Source organism: Myxine glutinosa, chromosome 1, assembly GCF_964187855.1.
Source record: "Myxine glutinosa chromosome 1, kmMyxGlut1.1, whole genome shotgun sequence".
NCBI classification, from domain to species: Eukaryota; Metazoa; Chordata; class Myxini; order Myxiniformes; family Myxinidae; genus Myxine; species Myxine glutinosa.
Window position 1 is genome coordinate 315,970,069 of NC_136261.1, and position 15,952 is coordinate 315,986,020.

At 46.5% G+C, this 15,952-nt stretch overlaps 1 protein-coding gene across 1 annotated transcript in view; it reads right to left on the minus strand.

Moving 5' to 3' along the window:
• The window catches only part of LCT (lactase), a gene marked incomplete in the record, with an annotated part of 262,995 nt that overhangs the window by 24,353 nt on the left and 222,690 nt on the right, over nucleotides 1-15,952 (minus strand). The window contains 1 exon segment of the mRNA XM_068096286.2: nucleotides 14,489-14,634. Within this exon segment, the coding sequence (XP_067952387.2) occupies nucleotides 14,489-14,634 (146 nt within the window).

The window sequence follows — 15,952 nt, forward strand, 5'->3', positions numbered from 1 at the left end:
ATTTTAAAAAATAAAGGGGGAAGGAGAGGTTAGAGAAGAAGAGAGAAGAGAAGAGAAGAAGAAGAGAGAAGAAGAAGAGAGAAGAAGAAGAAGAGAGAAGAAGAAGAGAAGAAGAAGAGAGAAGAAGAAGAGAGAAGAAGAAGAGAGAAGAAGAGAAGAGAGAAGAAGAAGAGAGAGAGAAGAAGAGAGAGAAGAAGAAGAGAGAAGAAGAGGAGAGAAGAAGAAGAGAGAGAAGAAGAGAGAAGAAGAAGAGAGAAGAAGAAGAGAGAAGAAGAAGAGAGAAGAAGAAGAGAGAAGAAGAAGAGAGAAGAAGAAGAGAGAAGAAGAAGAGAGAAGAAGAGAGAAGAAAGAGAGAAGAAGAAGAGAGAAGAAGAAGAGAGAAGAAGAAGAGAAGAGAAGAAGAAGAGAGAAGAAGAGAGAAGAAGAGAGAGACAGAGAGAGACAGAGAGAGACAGAGAGAAGAAGAGAGAAGAGAGAAGAAGAAAGAAGAAGAGAGAAGAAGAGAGAAGAAGAGAGAAGAAGAAAGAAGAAGAGAGAAGAAGAGAGAGACAGAGAGAAGAAGAGAGAGACAGAGAGAGAGAGACAGAGAGAGAGAGACAGAGAGAGAGAGAGAGAGAGAGAGAGAGAGAGAGAGAGAGAGAATTGAATTTGCAACACCATTTATTTCACAAAAAAACACACCAGGTCAAGTTACATTTTTACAGGAGAGAAAAAAATAGAAAAAAACAACAGTTCTTAATGTTAAAAAGAAAAGCACAAATTCGATTCATTCACAACACATAAGGCTTCATTGATACACCATTTGCATTCAAAGAGTTTGACATTTTCATTCGCCACATAATAATCAAACTCTAACCTTATTCTTGCAGACACCAGCCCTTTAAACATAGGTACAACATCGAACCCATGCCCATTATCAATTTTAATTTTCCTCGATTTATATATTGAGTATTTTGCTACAGCAGCTAAGAAGTTTAGGAGGACACCAGAGTCCTTGCAGGAGGGTCTGAAAGATACACCAAAAATAAAAGAATGTGAAGTAAAAGGAAAAGACAACTGATCAAAAAGGTGTGTGAGAATCAAGAAAAGAGGTATTAGTCTTTCGCATTTCACATAGGCATGAAAGAGATCCTCCTTCTGTACACAGAAGGGGCATGCTACTGGCACTGAGCTGTCAAGGTGATGAACAAAGGTGTTCGTAGGGAGAGCCCAATGTGCTAGTCTCCACTGGATATCTGCGAGGAACCCGTAAATAGGTAATTTGTACATATTAGGCCACAGTGGCGTGGCAGGAGACCCTGGCCCTAACCTTTCGGACCACAAGGCCACTCTTGTTACTCCGGAGAAGGGTGATACTTGGTTTTCTCGAAGGAGCTTGTGAATACCAGCCTTTGTTGCCAAATGAAAAGGAGAGACAAGTTCACCATTCGACTGGAGAGCTGGGAGCACCTTAATTTCAGGGAAAGACAGCCGAACATCCTCGACATTGTTTATACCTTCCCAGCCAATATTTAACTCCTTAAACTTCCTCTTGACGATGCGTATAATTTGGCTGACAATACGCACGGATCTTAAACCAAGAATGGCCGCCACCCTGCCAGCAGACATCCATTTTGTCCCAGATGTATCCCTCAGGTCACAAACTTTGCCAATTCCTCCTTGAGTAAATTTCCTAATCAAAGTCGGACTATGAGGAATGCATGGAAAAAAACCGTTATAGAAAATAGGCTCTTGGATAAACATCCGGCAATTATAAGCCTCAAGGCAACGATGAACCCCAAAACCTTTCCAAACTCTCAGCAAACCCTGATAAAAAGTTGGGATTGAAACTAAGCTGACACGGTCAAGGTTCACCAGGAACAAGTGCCTATCATAACACAGGCCTCCCGCTTGTTGCAACAAGAAAAACGCAAATGAGCGCCAGGGCAGCTCTTCAGCATACAACAGACGTTGCACAGACTGTAGGCGAAAAGCCATAAGCCGGGTGGACACCTCCACAATTCCATGTCCACCCTCCTTCCGAGGATGGTACAGTATTTGCGGCCGAAGCCAGTGGTATCCATTCCAAAAGAAATTAACCAAGACCCGCTGGATGGCTGGTATCAACTCCTTGGGTGGCTGCAAGGCAATTAGTTTATGCCATAATCTTGCTGCTATCAAGTTATTTATAACAAGAGAGCGGCCTTTATAAGAAAGAGATCGCAGCAGTCCTTCCCATCGTTTCAACCGGTGTGTAATTTGTTCAATCATTCCTTCCCAGTTCTTCGTTTCTACTTCCTGGTTGCCGAGATAGACACCAAGATATTTGACTCCATCTGTTTTCCACTCTAGATTATGTGGGAGTGACGGTGGCAGTGTTAAAGAAAGGTTATCTGAACCGCACCATAAGGCTACACTCTTGCCCCAATTTACTTCGGCGGAAGAGGCCGCAGAGTAGTCTTTAAAGCAACGCTGCACCGCAGCAACACTACTTGGGCCCTTAATCAGAACACATACATCATCAGCATAAGCTGTGACCACAAATCTTGAACCAAAAACGGCTCCCACATCCTGAGTTATTCGCTGCCTGATGGATGCTAAGAGTGGTTCAAGGGCAATTATATACAGAAGTCCAGAAAGGGGACACCCTTGACGGATACCCCGACGGAAAGGAAAAGGGGGACATAAACTGTTGTTTACTTTCATCATGCAGAAGGTGTTAGTGTATAACAGCTTGACATAGGAAATGAAAGTTTCGCCAAAACCCATCCGCTCCAGAACAGAAAACAAATATGTATGATCAACACGATCAAAAGCCTTTGTTTGGTCAAGAAACAACAACCCAAAACTGGCACGCACGTACTTATTACAAGAAATAATATCCCTTATCAGAAAAATATTGTCATAAATTGACCTTCCTGGTACACAGTAGGTCTGGTCAGGGTGCACAATAGAGCTGATCACAGTTCCCAAACGGTTTGCTAAGGCCTTCGACAAAAGCTTGTAATCCGCACACAGCAATGAGACAGGCCGCCAGTTCTCGACTAGTTGAGTGTCCCCAGCCTTTGGCAACAGGCAAATGACTGCTCTTCTGCAGGACAGGGGAAGCTCTCCAACATGAAGGCATTCATCAAATACCTCAAGCAGGTCAGGTCCCACAAGTTTCCAAAAAGTCTTATAGAACTCTCCGGGCAAACCATCAATCCCAGAGGCTTTACCATCCTTCAAGCTCCGCATAGCAGTTTCAAGTTCAGCAGCCGAAACTGACATGTTCAATGTGCGTTGCTGGTCTTCCTCAAGTCTTGGAAGCCTGGTAGTCAGCTCCTGCAAGGTCTCATTACTTATGCTCTGGGGGGAGTACAAGTTTGTATAAAAAACCTTCAAAACAGACTTAATCTCCTGTTGGGAGGTCACTATTGGCCCATTAGCAGCACGTAGCCCATGAATCTGTTGTGATTTTTTAACAGAGTTCTCCAAACCAAACAAGGCCTTATTTGGCATATCCAACGTTAAATAACTCATTCTCATGCGTACCAGGGTGCCCATTGCTCGCTGCCGTACCAGTTCAGTCAACATTGCCTTTTTAGTCCATAGCAGCCGGTCACCTGTAGTGTCTTTCCCAGCCGTATTAATGTTTTCCTCCAGGGCTGCAATTTCAGCCTTTAATGAATCAATCGAGAGATTTTGCAATTTAGTGGCATAAAGACTATATTGTTGACAGAACGATTTGACCTGACCCTTTGCGAGGTCCCACCACAGTCGAAGGTTAGCATGTTCAAATTTGGAGGACCGAATTCTTTCCCACACGGCTCGAAAAGCCTCTTTGAATCTCATATCATTCAGCAGGTGGGTATTAAGTGACCAATACGCACTACCCCCTGAGGTCAGAGGCAAATTAAAACCCATTGAAACCAGGTAATGGTCTGTGAAACCAGTTGGGAGTATCTGGGTTGTGGCCATCACATTTAGCATTGGCTTATTCACGTAGAATCTGTCTAGCCTTGCCATTGATATCCTCCCATCATGGCATCTGCACCACGTATAGCACCGTGAAGTTGGGTGTTGCAACCTCCAAACATCTTTCAAATGCTGATTTTTGATGATGTTCTCCAAAATCCTCATAGAAGCTGGATGGGGTTCATGACCGGTCCTGTCTACGGAAGGATTGATAGTGCAATTGAAATCACCAGCAACACAGATGAAAGCGGTTGTATCCAGTCCTTTTACAAAGTCATGCAGAGTGGAAAAGAACACTCTTCTTTCCATGGGCTCACTCGGTGCATATACGTTCACAATGATGATCCTTTGCGTGTTGCAATAGAAATCCACCGCTATCAGATGTCCCTTATAAATTTCCTTAAAGACAATCTTCCGAGCAGGGATTCTATCACTCAAGGCGATGGCAACACCAGCTTTGGGTGTGGTAAACCCACTCAGCCACCACTGCCCTCGATAAAGTTTTCCCCATTCAGCAACCAGGGTGTTCGTAGCATGAGTCTCCTGTATCAGGATGATGTCGGCTTTCACCCTCTCCATCGCCTGAATTGTCTGAATTTTTCGTAAGGGGGTACAACCCCCATTGATATTCAGGGATGCGATACATATCTTTCGCAAAGCCATTTACAAAGGTAACTCACCCTCCGCCTGCAATTCCTTATTCGCCTTTGTGACCGCTTTCCGAAGACGCTGAAATTGGGCCTCCGAGATTTCCATTGGGTCATTTCTTTGCAGGAGGGGTCTTGCAGCCCTGATGAAAGTTTTCACATCGGGAAAATGGTCTTTGATCACAACGTAGCGTTGCCTAAACGTCTCGTTTAGGAAACTGATGACGTTTTCCTTTGTTGCTTCCATCTGTTCTTCTCCCTGATGATCATTCACAGACACAAGGCTTTGAGCTTCCTCATCCAGCTCCCTAACCACATCAACGTTGAAACTCCTTTGTTGTGTGTCAGGAGCAGGCACACCTTCTGTGTCATCACCACTGCAGTCTTCTTGTTGCATCACAAGGGGCACATCTGTGCCACCACTGCTGCCTATTATAGGTCTGCTTGGACCATCATCCTTGGTCGTTTCAACCGGATGTGAGCAACAACCGTTGTCACTCAGGCCCTGGGACTGCTCGTTGTCACAAGGGACAATGGTGCCATCATCACAACCAATACTGCTGCATTGATTTTCTTCAACAAGAGCAAGGGGTGAAGTCCTACTCTCCTCTGTTTCGTCACCACCCTGCCCAGCTTGCTGAGAATCATCAGGATAGTCTGAGATACTGTTTGTTTGTACGAGTATCACTTTGCTACCTTTGTCTTCCACCTCGGCACTCAAAAAGGTACGTTTTAGGTTCCTCTTAGCCTCGGTGCCTTTCATCAATACCTCCTCAAAGACCATATTCTCTTGAGGTTGCAGCCTCTTGTCCTCATCGACTGGGTGCACCCCTGCTGCACTAACCTCAGCAACACCGCCACCACTTTCCACACCCTGGTCTTCTGGTGTGGGCGTCTGTACTCCACCAGGCTCATGAACGGGGGGCACTGCATCAGTTACAGGGGGGGCCGACCCAGCTGCTGTAGCGTACGTCTTCTTGGCGTCTGGGCAATACTGCTTAGTGTGTCCGTGTGCTCCACATCCGTAGCAGATCAAGGTCTCGGTCGCCATGAAGATTCTATATTCATGCTCGCCTACTTTAAAGGTGTGGGAGGTGTTCAACTGCTTCGCTGCGTCTTTTAGAACAACAAAACAAAAACGTCTAAACGATTGTACGTGCTTCAACCTGCCGTTTCTCGTACGTAGAGGAACCCTAATGATTCGAGAGACGACAGTGCCAAACTCACCTAGCTTGTGTAGGATTTCCTCGTTACCTAGGAAAGGCGGAACATTGCTCAGAATGACTTTAACTGCCGGCGTGTCCATCGACGACACAGGAACAAACAGATCGTTTCCCAAGGTCAAACCATTCTGCACAACAATATCGGCCAGACTTATTTGCGAAACAAAAACCACAATTTTGTGATTCATACGAGACGCGGCACGAATGTTACTCACGTCGATCAAATCCCCAATCGCAAGCAAAATGTCATCCATTTCAACTCCCTCCGGTGGGACAAGGCACAGCCCGTGCTTACGCGATAAACCCTCATTGGTAACACGATCGGCAGGCCTTTGGCTACTCCTATTAGCCATATCGTCAAAGGAGAAACGAAGTGAAAGCAAATAGATTTGTATAATCCCCAAAAAAAAAAAGAATAGAAAAAAATATATATATATTAAGTAACTAGAAACGAAAGCACGGTTTAAACCACGTTAGGAAAAAACGTGGTTCAAACAAACCCTTACCGTGCTGGCTCTCCCTCTCTCTGTCTCGAAGGAGGAGAAAAAAACGAGGGACAGGTGGTAACGAAGCAGGAAGGGAGGAAAAAGGTCAACATACACGACAAGAGTACAAAAGGAAAAAACCAAAGGAAGGGGAAAGGTAAAAAGGTTGGTGGGGAGAGGATGAAAACCAACACGAGCCAGGAGCTACAACACACAAGCACGAGCACGCGCCATCTTGCCACGCCCAACACACGAAACGGCCAGCAGGGGGCGAGAGCGAGAGAGAGAGAGAGAGAGAGAGAGAGAGAGAGAGAGAGAGAGAGAGGAGAGAGGAGAGAGGAGAGAGGAGAGAGAGAGAGAGACTTAGACTTTTGAAGCTCTTTTATTATAAAGGTAAGAAAACCATACAAGTCATGCAAATAATAAAGTCACCACAATTCAAAACGTGTGCAGCCAAACAACAACAATAAAAACACCAAGCACTAAAATAAAAAACTTAACAAACCATGATCAAGTTTACAAAACCCACCCTTTGCACACCATTTTTCCACAAAGGTTTGTAAATCATCTTTCATTTGGCAAAAAGAAAATTCCAAGCGTAACCTTGCCATGACTAGAGCCTTAAACACAATTACCACATCACATAAAATATCAGCATTTGCCAGGAGCTTTGCTTTTCTTGTTTTGTAGATTGCTAATTTTCCAATAGAAATTAAGAAATTAGCAAGAGCAGTCTCAGAGCGTTTTTTATAACTAAGTGGTGTTCCAAAGATAAAAACACGTGTAGAAAAAGAAAAGTTCATACGATTAAAAAAAGTTGATAAAAAACCAAAGAAGGGAAAGAGTCTTGCACAATCTACGTAAGCATGGAAAAGGTCTTCAGAAATCATACAAAAGGGGAATTCCACTGAATTATCCTCATTAAAACGATGTAATAAAACATTGGAGGGCAACACCATATGGGCGAGTCTCCAAGCAATATCACCAGTCCTTTTAACAATCGGTGAAACATACATTGCAGACCATTGCGGATGGGAGGGAGACCCAGAAGGCAGTTTCTCTTTCCATCGAGCCCCAAAAGAAAGAGGCTGTAACGAGGGAAACCAAACTGAGATACACAAACGATACAGTCTCTTTTTATCCTTGCTGGAAAGTGGCGATGAGGATAGCAAGATAGATGTTGTGGCGCTATCAGCTGGCAGGCTAGAGCTAGCACAGATCTGTGGTGGTGTATGGTGGTCACCAATGTTGGTGGTTGAGCTCAGGCCCAGGTGCCTAAAAACACACAGGATTTCCTGTAGGACCTTGGCTACGCTCCTCAAAGATCTGATGCCAGTTCTTACTTGAAGATGTCCTGCGGAGAACCAACTGTTCCTGTTACAGTCGCGAAGGTCCCGAGTCGTTTTCACGCCAGCACTCACAAAACGTTGCACAAAGGCACGTGAGCGAGGAATAGCAGGAAAGAGGGCATTGTAGAAAAGGGGTTCCCGGAGGAACCTTTCACTGTTGTATGTCTCCATTTGGCGAGTTATTGAAATGGACCGCCAGACGTTCAAGACATCTTGGTAAAAGTCAGGGAGCAGCGAAGCATCGACATGTTGCAGCTCCATGAAGAAGAGTTCACAATTGTACCCAAGCATGCCGGCTTGTTTTAGTATACAGTTTGCAGTCGATTTCCAGGGCAAGGCCTCCAGAAATATAAAACGACGAGCTGTGGAGACTCGGAAGGCCATCACCCGACAAAGAATGTCCACAAGCCCATGACCTCCTTCTGCCAGTGGGAGGCAAATAGTCTCTGGCTTTAGCCAGTGTTTGCCATCCCAAAAGAAGCCAAGTAAACATTTTTGGATTGACGACACCAACGTTGCAGGTGGCTGCAAGGCAATCATTTTATGCCATAAGAGAGGGGCCACCAGGTTGTTAATGACCAGGGCACGACCTCGGAAAGACAAGGTCGACAAAATTCCTCTCCATCTGTTTAATTTGTTGCTGATTTTGTGGAGCAAACCATCCCAATTCCTTTTGACAAAGCCTGGGGTTCCAAGGTAAACACCGAGGTATTTCACACCTTCTTTTTCCCATGTCAAATTCATAGGGAGAATTGGAAGGGCAGAAGGTGGCGTACCGCCGACCCAAACTGCTTTGCATTTCGACCAATTAATTTGCGTTGTACATGCTTGAGAGTAAACCCATAGGCACTCAAATAGCAGAGCAATGTCATTACTGCTGCGAACAGCAACACATACATCATCAGCATAGGCCGAAATTATAACGGGATTTTCTGAGGGAGTCACTGAAAATCCCATAAGAGAAGATCGTAAACGAATCAAAAGGGGCTCAATGCAAAGAGAGTACAATATTCCAGATAAGGGACAGCCTTGCCGAATTCCCCTCCCAATCCGCAAAGGTGAACAGAGACCATCATTGATTTTGATCAAGCTAAAAATGTGATTATACAATAAGGATACATATGAAATAAAGGATGCCCCAAAACCAAATTGCTTTAAAATGTGAAACAAATACTCATGATTAACAGAGTCAAAAGCCTTTTCTTGGTCAATAAAAAAGAGACCGGTATGTTGTTGTTGAAATGCACACACATCCCACAGGTCTCGTACCAAAAAAATGTTATCGTGCATAGATCTGTGCATAACACAGTACGATTGATCCTGATGTATAACTGTGCTTAGAACAGTCTTTACACGGTTAGCTAGCGTTTTGGCAAAAATCTTGTAATCTGTGCAGAGAAGAGAGATTGGACGCCAGTTCTGTATCAATTGCAGGTCGTTTTTCTTAGGGATAAGGCAAACAACTGCACGCCGACAACTGGGATTCGAAGGGAGGGAGCGCAGCGCTTCTAGCGCTTCTGACTACAGCACACCTTAAAATTAAAAAAACTTCGGGTTTTAAAATTAGTGTGTTACGCGTAATTAGCGCTAGCAGAAGAGGGAGGGAATCTAAGGGAGGGAGCGCAGTGCTCCCTCCAGCGCTTCTGTTAGCGTAATTAGCGTATTTCGGAACGTTAATTTTTCAACTTCATTATTCGGAATCAGTACGTCCGAGAGAACCTTCGTAACGTTAATTTTTCAACTTCATCCGATTGACATGGGACCAACGGCATGTGACAAAGAGTGAAACATACAGGCTACATTTATTTGACGACAATGAGTTCCGACTTCCGACCTCGGTGGGATGACAGGCTGAGTCAACCCCCCTGGTGTGAAGGGGGAGGAGGAGGGGAGGGGGAAGAGAAGGGGAGGGGAACGAGGGGGAAGGGGATGGGAGGGGGGAGGGGGAAGGGGGAGGGGGAGGGGGGAAGGGGGGAGGGGAGGGGGGAGAGGAACGGGGGGGAGGGGGAGGGGAGGGGCCCTTCTTCCCCTGGGCACCCCCGCACCCTTCCCTCCCCCCCCTCCTTCCCCCCCCCCCTCCCTCCCCCTCCCCCCCTTCCCCCCTCCCCCCCATTCCCCTCCCCTCCTCTTCCCCATCCCCTCCTCCTCCCCCGCTTCCCCCTCCCCCCCTCCCCCCCCGTTCCCCTCCCCTCCTCTTCCCCCTCCCCTCCTCCTCCCACTCCCGTGCAAAGCCGGGTACCTCTGCTAGTATATTATAACACATAACACCCTTTTCTTCTTTTCCTACAAAAGGATGCTTTCGTCTTGCTCACCAAATCTATTCATTCCAAAAAATATATATAATACCATCTCTTACAGTTCCTCCTTTCTACATTCCATAAACTATCCAGAACTCCATCCCTCCTCCAGTGTCCTCAAACGTATTTTTGACTCGAAGGTCTCAAACTCATTTTGCAAAAAATGTTCGTTTCCCATGAATCGTACACTTTTCAAAATCCAATCTCACCCCTCCCCTCCAAATCCTCCCCATCACCCATCCCTTTCAAATCTCCCCCCTTGCCCCTTCCCTCCCCTCCCTCCTAAACTCCCCCCACACCCCTCCCCTCCGAGACTCTCCCTCGCTCCTCCCCTCCTAGACTCCCCTCTCACCCCTCCTCCTCAAAGCATCCTCCCTGCTTCTTCCTCCTTCCAACTTTCACCTTCATCTCCCCAAACCTCCTGCCTTGCTCTTCCCCCTCCTCAAATAACACCTCACTGTGCCTCACCCAATCTCCATCAAACCTTTTGTCTGCCCCATTCTTCCCTTTCTCCAAGCTATTCTGAAATCTCTGACACACCTTCAACAGCTCTCCCTACCTCTTCCTCCTCTTCCACATCTTACCCTACCCCTCCCCCCCCCCTGTTCTGGACCCGATGCTCCCCCTTCCTCTTAATTAACGGTATGGACCTCAAACATCCGGGGCCTTCGCTCAAACTTGACTGACCTCTCCATACAGGTTGCTTCTGACAAACCAGATGTGATCTGCTTAACAGAAACTTTCCTCCTTCATGATGTCTCTGATGCCTTGGTATCTCTCCCAGGTTACTCCCTCCTCCGGTATGATAGACCTGAGCCTCGTCCTGGAGGTGGGGTTGCTATCTTTATAAAAAACTCTCTTCCTCACTCGCCCTCCACTGCCCTCTCTCCACCTCACCCCCAGGAATACCTTTGGCTACGGCTTCCCCTTCGCTCCCACCTTTTATTCATATGTGTGTTGTACCGTCCACCAATCAGCGATGACTCCATCTACATCTCACTGTCTGATAATATGGACCAACTTCTATCTACCCATCCCAACTCTCTCTTCCTCATATGTGGTGATTTCAATTGTCACCATGCCAGTTGGCTGGGTGTGGGTACCTCTCTCACCAGCCATGGCTCTTCAGCAAAGGACTTCTGCGACTCACTGGGACTGACACAATCTGTCAATTTCCCGACCCGGATCTCAGTCAACGGAGCATCTTCTCTTCTGGATTTGGTTATGACAAACTTCCCTGAAAATGTCTGCTGCTCTTCTTCTGCTCCAATCGGCTCATCTGATCATGTGCTTGTCAAAGTGGACATCTCTCTGACCATTCTCAGAGAGCCTCCTCAGCATCGACGAGTCTGGCATTTCACTCAGGCCAACTGGCATGGTCTTCAAGCAGCCATCAATCATCTGGACTGGTCTCCCATCTCTACCGCCTCTGACATCAACTCATCCTGGGAATTCTTTCAAAGTAAATTGCTCTCTCTCATGCACAGATTTATACCATCTCGTCTTCAGTTGTCATACCCTTCCTCCCGTCCATGGTACACGGAATCTTGTGGTGAGGCTGTTGCCCTGAAACAACTTGCTTTCGTCTCCTGGAAAGCAAATCCAACGGAAGGAAATCTCATTTCCTTTCACAAAGCCCGAAACAAGTGTGTGTCCACCCTCAGGAGAGCCAGGAAACAATATCTCACCATTCTCAAGACCGAACTCTCTTATCTGTCTCCCTCTTCCAAATCCTGGTGGCGTCTGGTCAAATCTGTTTCTGGTGTTTGTTCCCCCTCCATCCCCTCCCTCACCTCAAACGGCTTAACGGCTGACTCCGCACGTGAAAAAGCTGAATGCCTCAACTCTGTGTTTGCCTCTAAATCTTGTGTCCCAAACCCATCCCTCTCTATACCCACCGTACCCAGTCGTACCCAGCTGCTCCTGGACTCTGTGTCCTTTCCTCCTGATAAGGTGGAAAAGTTTCTGTCAACCCTCGACTCTGATTCTGCAACTGGTCCTGACGGCATCAGCCCACGGGTCCTAAAATCATGTTCTTCTGCTCTTTCACTCCCTCTTTCTGTTCTCTTCACCCTCTCTTTTGCTCAAGGTCATCTGCCATCTGCTTGGAAATCAGCCAACATCACCGCTTTGCACAAAAAAGGTGCAAAAACAGATCCCAGCAACTACAGACCAATCAGCCTTCTCCCAATTATCAGCAAAGTCATGGAATCCATCATTGCTTCAGATATTAAATCTTTCCTCTTCTCCAATGGCTTGATCTCTGATCATCAATTTGGTTTCAGACCTGGTCACTCTACTCTGGACATGCTGCTTCTGCTTTCTCAACAATGGATGGAGGTCCTCAACGCCAAACAGGAAATTAGAGCTGTCTCCCTTGACATTTCATGTGCCTTCGATACGGTCTGGCACCCTGCTCTGCTCTCCAAACTCTCCTCCTTTGGTATCCATGGAAATCTCCACGCATGGCTGGCGGACTTCCTCTCTGGTCGTAGTCAACGTGTGGCCCTGAATGGGTTTCTCTCATCTCCTCTTCCTGTTCAGGCTGGAGTTCCCCAAGGTAGTGTTCTGGGCCCTGTGCTTTTTCTGGTCTTCATCAATGATCTCTCTGACTCTCTTGAAAATCCTCTCTATCTCTTTGCTGACGACTCTACTCTCTGTCGCTCCATTCCTCATCCCTCAGATCGGCAGTCTGCAGCCTCCTCACTCTCTGCAGACCTGGACAAAATCACAGACTGGTCAAACAAGTGGAACATGTCTTTCAATCCTGACAAATCTCACACTCTTACAATGTCTCTCCGAAAGGACCGACTGGACAACCCTCCCATCTACTTTCTCAACAATCCTCTCCAAGAAGTTCTGTCGCTCAAGCTTTTGGGTCTCACTATCTGCCATGATCTTTCTTGGGAAAACCACATTTCTAAGCTGGCCTCCAAAGCCAGTCGCCGACTGGGCATCCTCCGTCGTGCGAAGTCCTTCCTTGGCACACCTGAGCTCCTCACCACATACAAGGCTTTCATCCGCAGCTCAATGGAATACTGTTCCCCCCTCTGGGCTGGTGCTCCTGCCTCACATCTTGCTCGGCTTCACGCTGTTGAGGCCAAAGCTTTCAGAATCATTGGAATCTCCTGCGATGTAGTCAACGCCGAGGGCCTTTCACTCACTCACCGCAGGCAGGTTGGTGGTCTTTCTGTCTTCTACCGACTCCTCGCCGGCCTTGCTCCCCCAGCTCTCTCTGTGCTCTGTCCCCCCAATATTCCTTCAGGTCGCACAAGATCTGCCTGCAACCCTCTTATGGTTAAACTGCCAAAGTCTAGGCTCTCTGCTCACCTTCACTCTTTCATTCCCCTTTTCTCCCGCCTCTGGAACAAACTCCCCCACTCCCTTCAATCCCACTCCTCCCTCCAGGTCTTTAAAACAGCTGTTCACCACCATCTCTTATCTTCCCCCATCGAAAACCTTGATCTTTTCTACCCCCGGTAATTCACCCCAGAGTCCTTGCAGTGTTCATATGTTTTAATCCTCTCCCACCTCCCCCCAAGTCCTCCCGATGTCCCTGCTCTCAAATGTTGTGTTTGTGTCCTTCCCCTTCTTCCCCCTCTCTTTTGTGTTCTTCCCCCCTCTCTCCCCATCTTGTCTGCCGCTCCCCTTGTTTTTTGTGTTTTGTGTGTCGGTTTGTCTTTTTGTGTGATTAATGTTTGCTCTTTCACGAGCCTCGATCTTGTATACAAAAAAAAAAAAAAAAAAATATTTTGAGAGATAGGCCCAAAAACGAGACATAGCACGATATTTCAAAACGTTATGGACGGATTCGGACGAAACTTGGTGGACAGGTTGGGTGTGTGACGAGGAAGAATCGATTCGATTTTGGAGAATATCTGAATCCGGATCCGGATGCGAGATTTTAAAAAAACGTTATGAACGAGTTATGTCAAAACGTGGTGGAAGAGTTGGTTAGGTGACAAGAACAAGTCGATTACCTTTTGATTCAGGACCGAATCCAGATCTATCAGTGGGATACAAAATGTAAACTGTTCAGCTTGGTGGAGGTATACGCTCTACTGAGTGATGTTCTAGTTCTCAATTGTTTTTCTCCCAAGATCGGTATGTAGTAATTTGCTAAATGATGTGTTGCACCAGTGGTGTGGCAACTAAATTCATTTAAAGATAAAATACCGGGAGATTTGCATCTCTAGATACTGTCCATTATTTAAAAGCATGAATTATTATATACTAGTGGGGTCACCTGTGGGAATCCCACGGGCATGGAGGTTGGAAGTGTATCGTTGCAATCGGTGCAGCCGTTTTTGCGCTACCCGGACAATAACGTTAGGCGGGAGTCCAAACCTGAAAATGCTGGAGACCAAAGCTGAAATTGGAAAAACAATATAGCCTATTTTACTCCAGGGGGTCCCAGGATTACCCACCCAAAATATCGTTGCGTTTCAGCTGTTTTTGCAGTACCTGGAAACGGGCAGATGGACGGACGGACAGACAGACGGACGGTCAGACATTTGATGAATTATAGTAAGATCACAGATATCCACACACCTTTCAAGATCTCATTCAAATGGGCTTTGACGTATAGAATGCGTTCTGCATCATCCAGAAGGTCTGTCTCATCATCCGCCCAGCCATTCTCTGTGATCCACACGTCCAGATCACCATACTCTTCCTTGACAAAGTTTAACAACCGCCTTGACAAAAGGAAAATAGCGTAATAAGTTTCTGTTGGAATATCAGTTTTAATAAAGTTTCTGCAGATATTGCAATTGCCATTAATGCAGCAACAAAGCCAATGAAGTCCATATATTCTATTCCCAGAATGCATTTCATCATTGTAGTCAGTGTGAAGGAAACAATTCAAAATAATTCTGATTTTGATCCGAAGTAATTGAGGTCTTTTGGATTGAACCTTTGTGAATGAATTGTTTGATCTAATGCCAATTTCAGTATCAGGATCCTCTTATTTCTTATGCAGTAGGGATGTATGCTGGATGTTGTTGTTTAGCACTTGACAGTTCTCTTGAACAAGCCCATGGTATGGAGACAGCCAATCGATCTTCCAGGAGTCACCCAGAGATCCCCACATCCAGGATGGAGCACCACCGCCTTCACAAAGTTAGGGCCACAAGAGAGTTAGGGAGAGAGAGAGAGAGACAGGGGAAGAGAGAGAGAGAGAGACAGAGAGAGAGAGAGAGAGAGAGAGACAGAGACAGAGACAGAGACAGAGAGAGAGAGAGAGAGAGGGGGGAAGAGAGAGAGAAAGAAAGAAGGAAGGAAGGAAGACACCAGACACAAGAGGGAAAGGGCTGCCCATGGGGATGATCCGCATTCTGACCGTGACCGCACTGCCCTGACAAATCTGGGCAGCAGGAAAGAATGGGGAAGATTTGGACCCAGACTTGCATTGGTGGGGGGGGGGGGGGGGGGGGTACAACCACCGTGAAATGGCATCCCTGGTGGTTGCATCATTTGCTGGGGCCACATATATGTGCCGAAGATGCAGTTTCCCCTATATAGGTTTTTTGTTTTCTTGTTTGGTTTTTGCATGCTCAGTCAAGGCTCGTGGAAGAGCTAGACCACAACGAATCAGGATGCAGCAGAACAAAAGGAACAGCAGAGAGGGGGGGGGGGGGAGGGGAGGGGCACCAATAACAGGATTGAAGGACAAAATAGAGGAAGACTTAATGGACAAATAAGGGATGTGGGGAGGAATGGAGGGTAGAGGAAGACGCATGGGGTAAACAAGGTGGATACAGAAACAAACTCTCAGGGAGGAACCACTGGAAATTTGGAAGGAGGTGAACTTCAGAGTTGCGGAGGTGAACTTGGGAGTTGGTTAATAGGTGTAGAAAAGATCATGCTTTTAGATGGGGGTGTTCTGAAGTGGTGAACGGCTGTCTTGAATACCTATTTGGACATGGTGCCAATGATCGCTCGTCTTCTCTTCACGAAGGACACCGTGGGATCTGTAACGTCCACCAACTAATGTCAACAGACAGGATGTCGGTT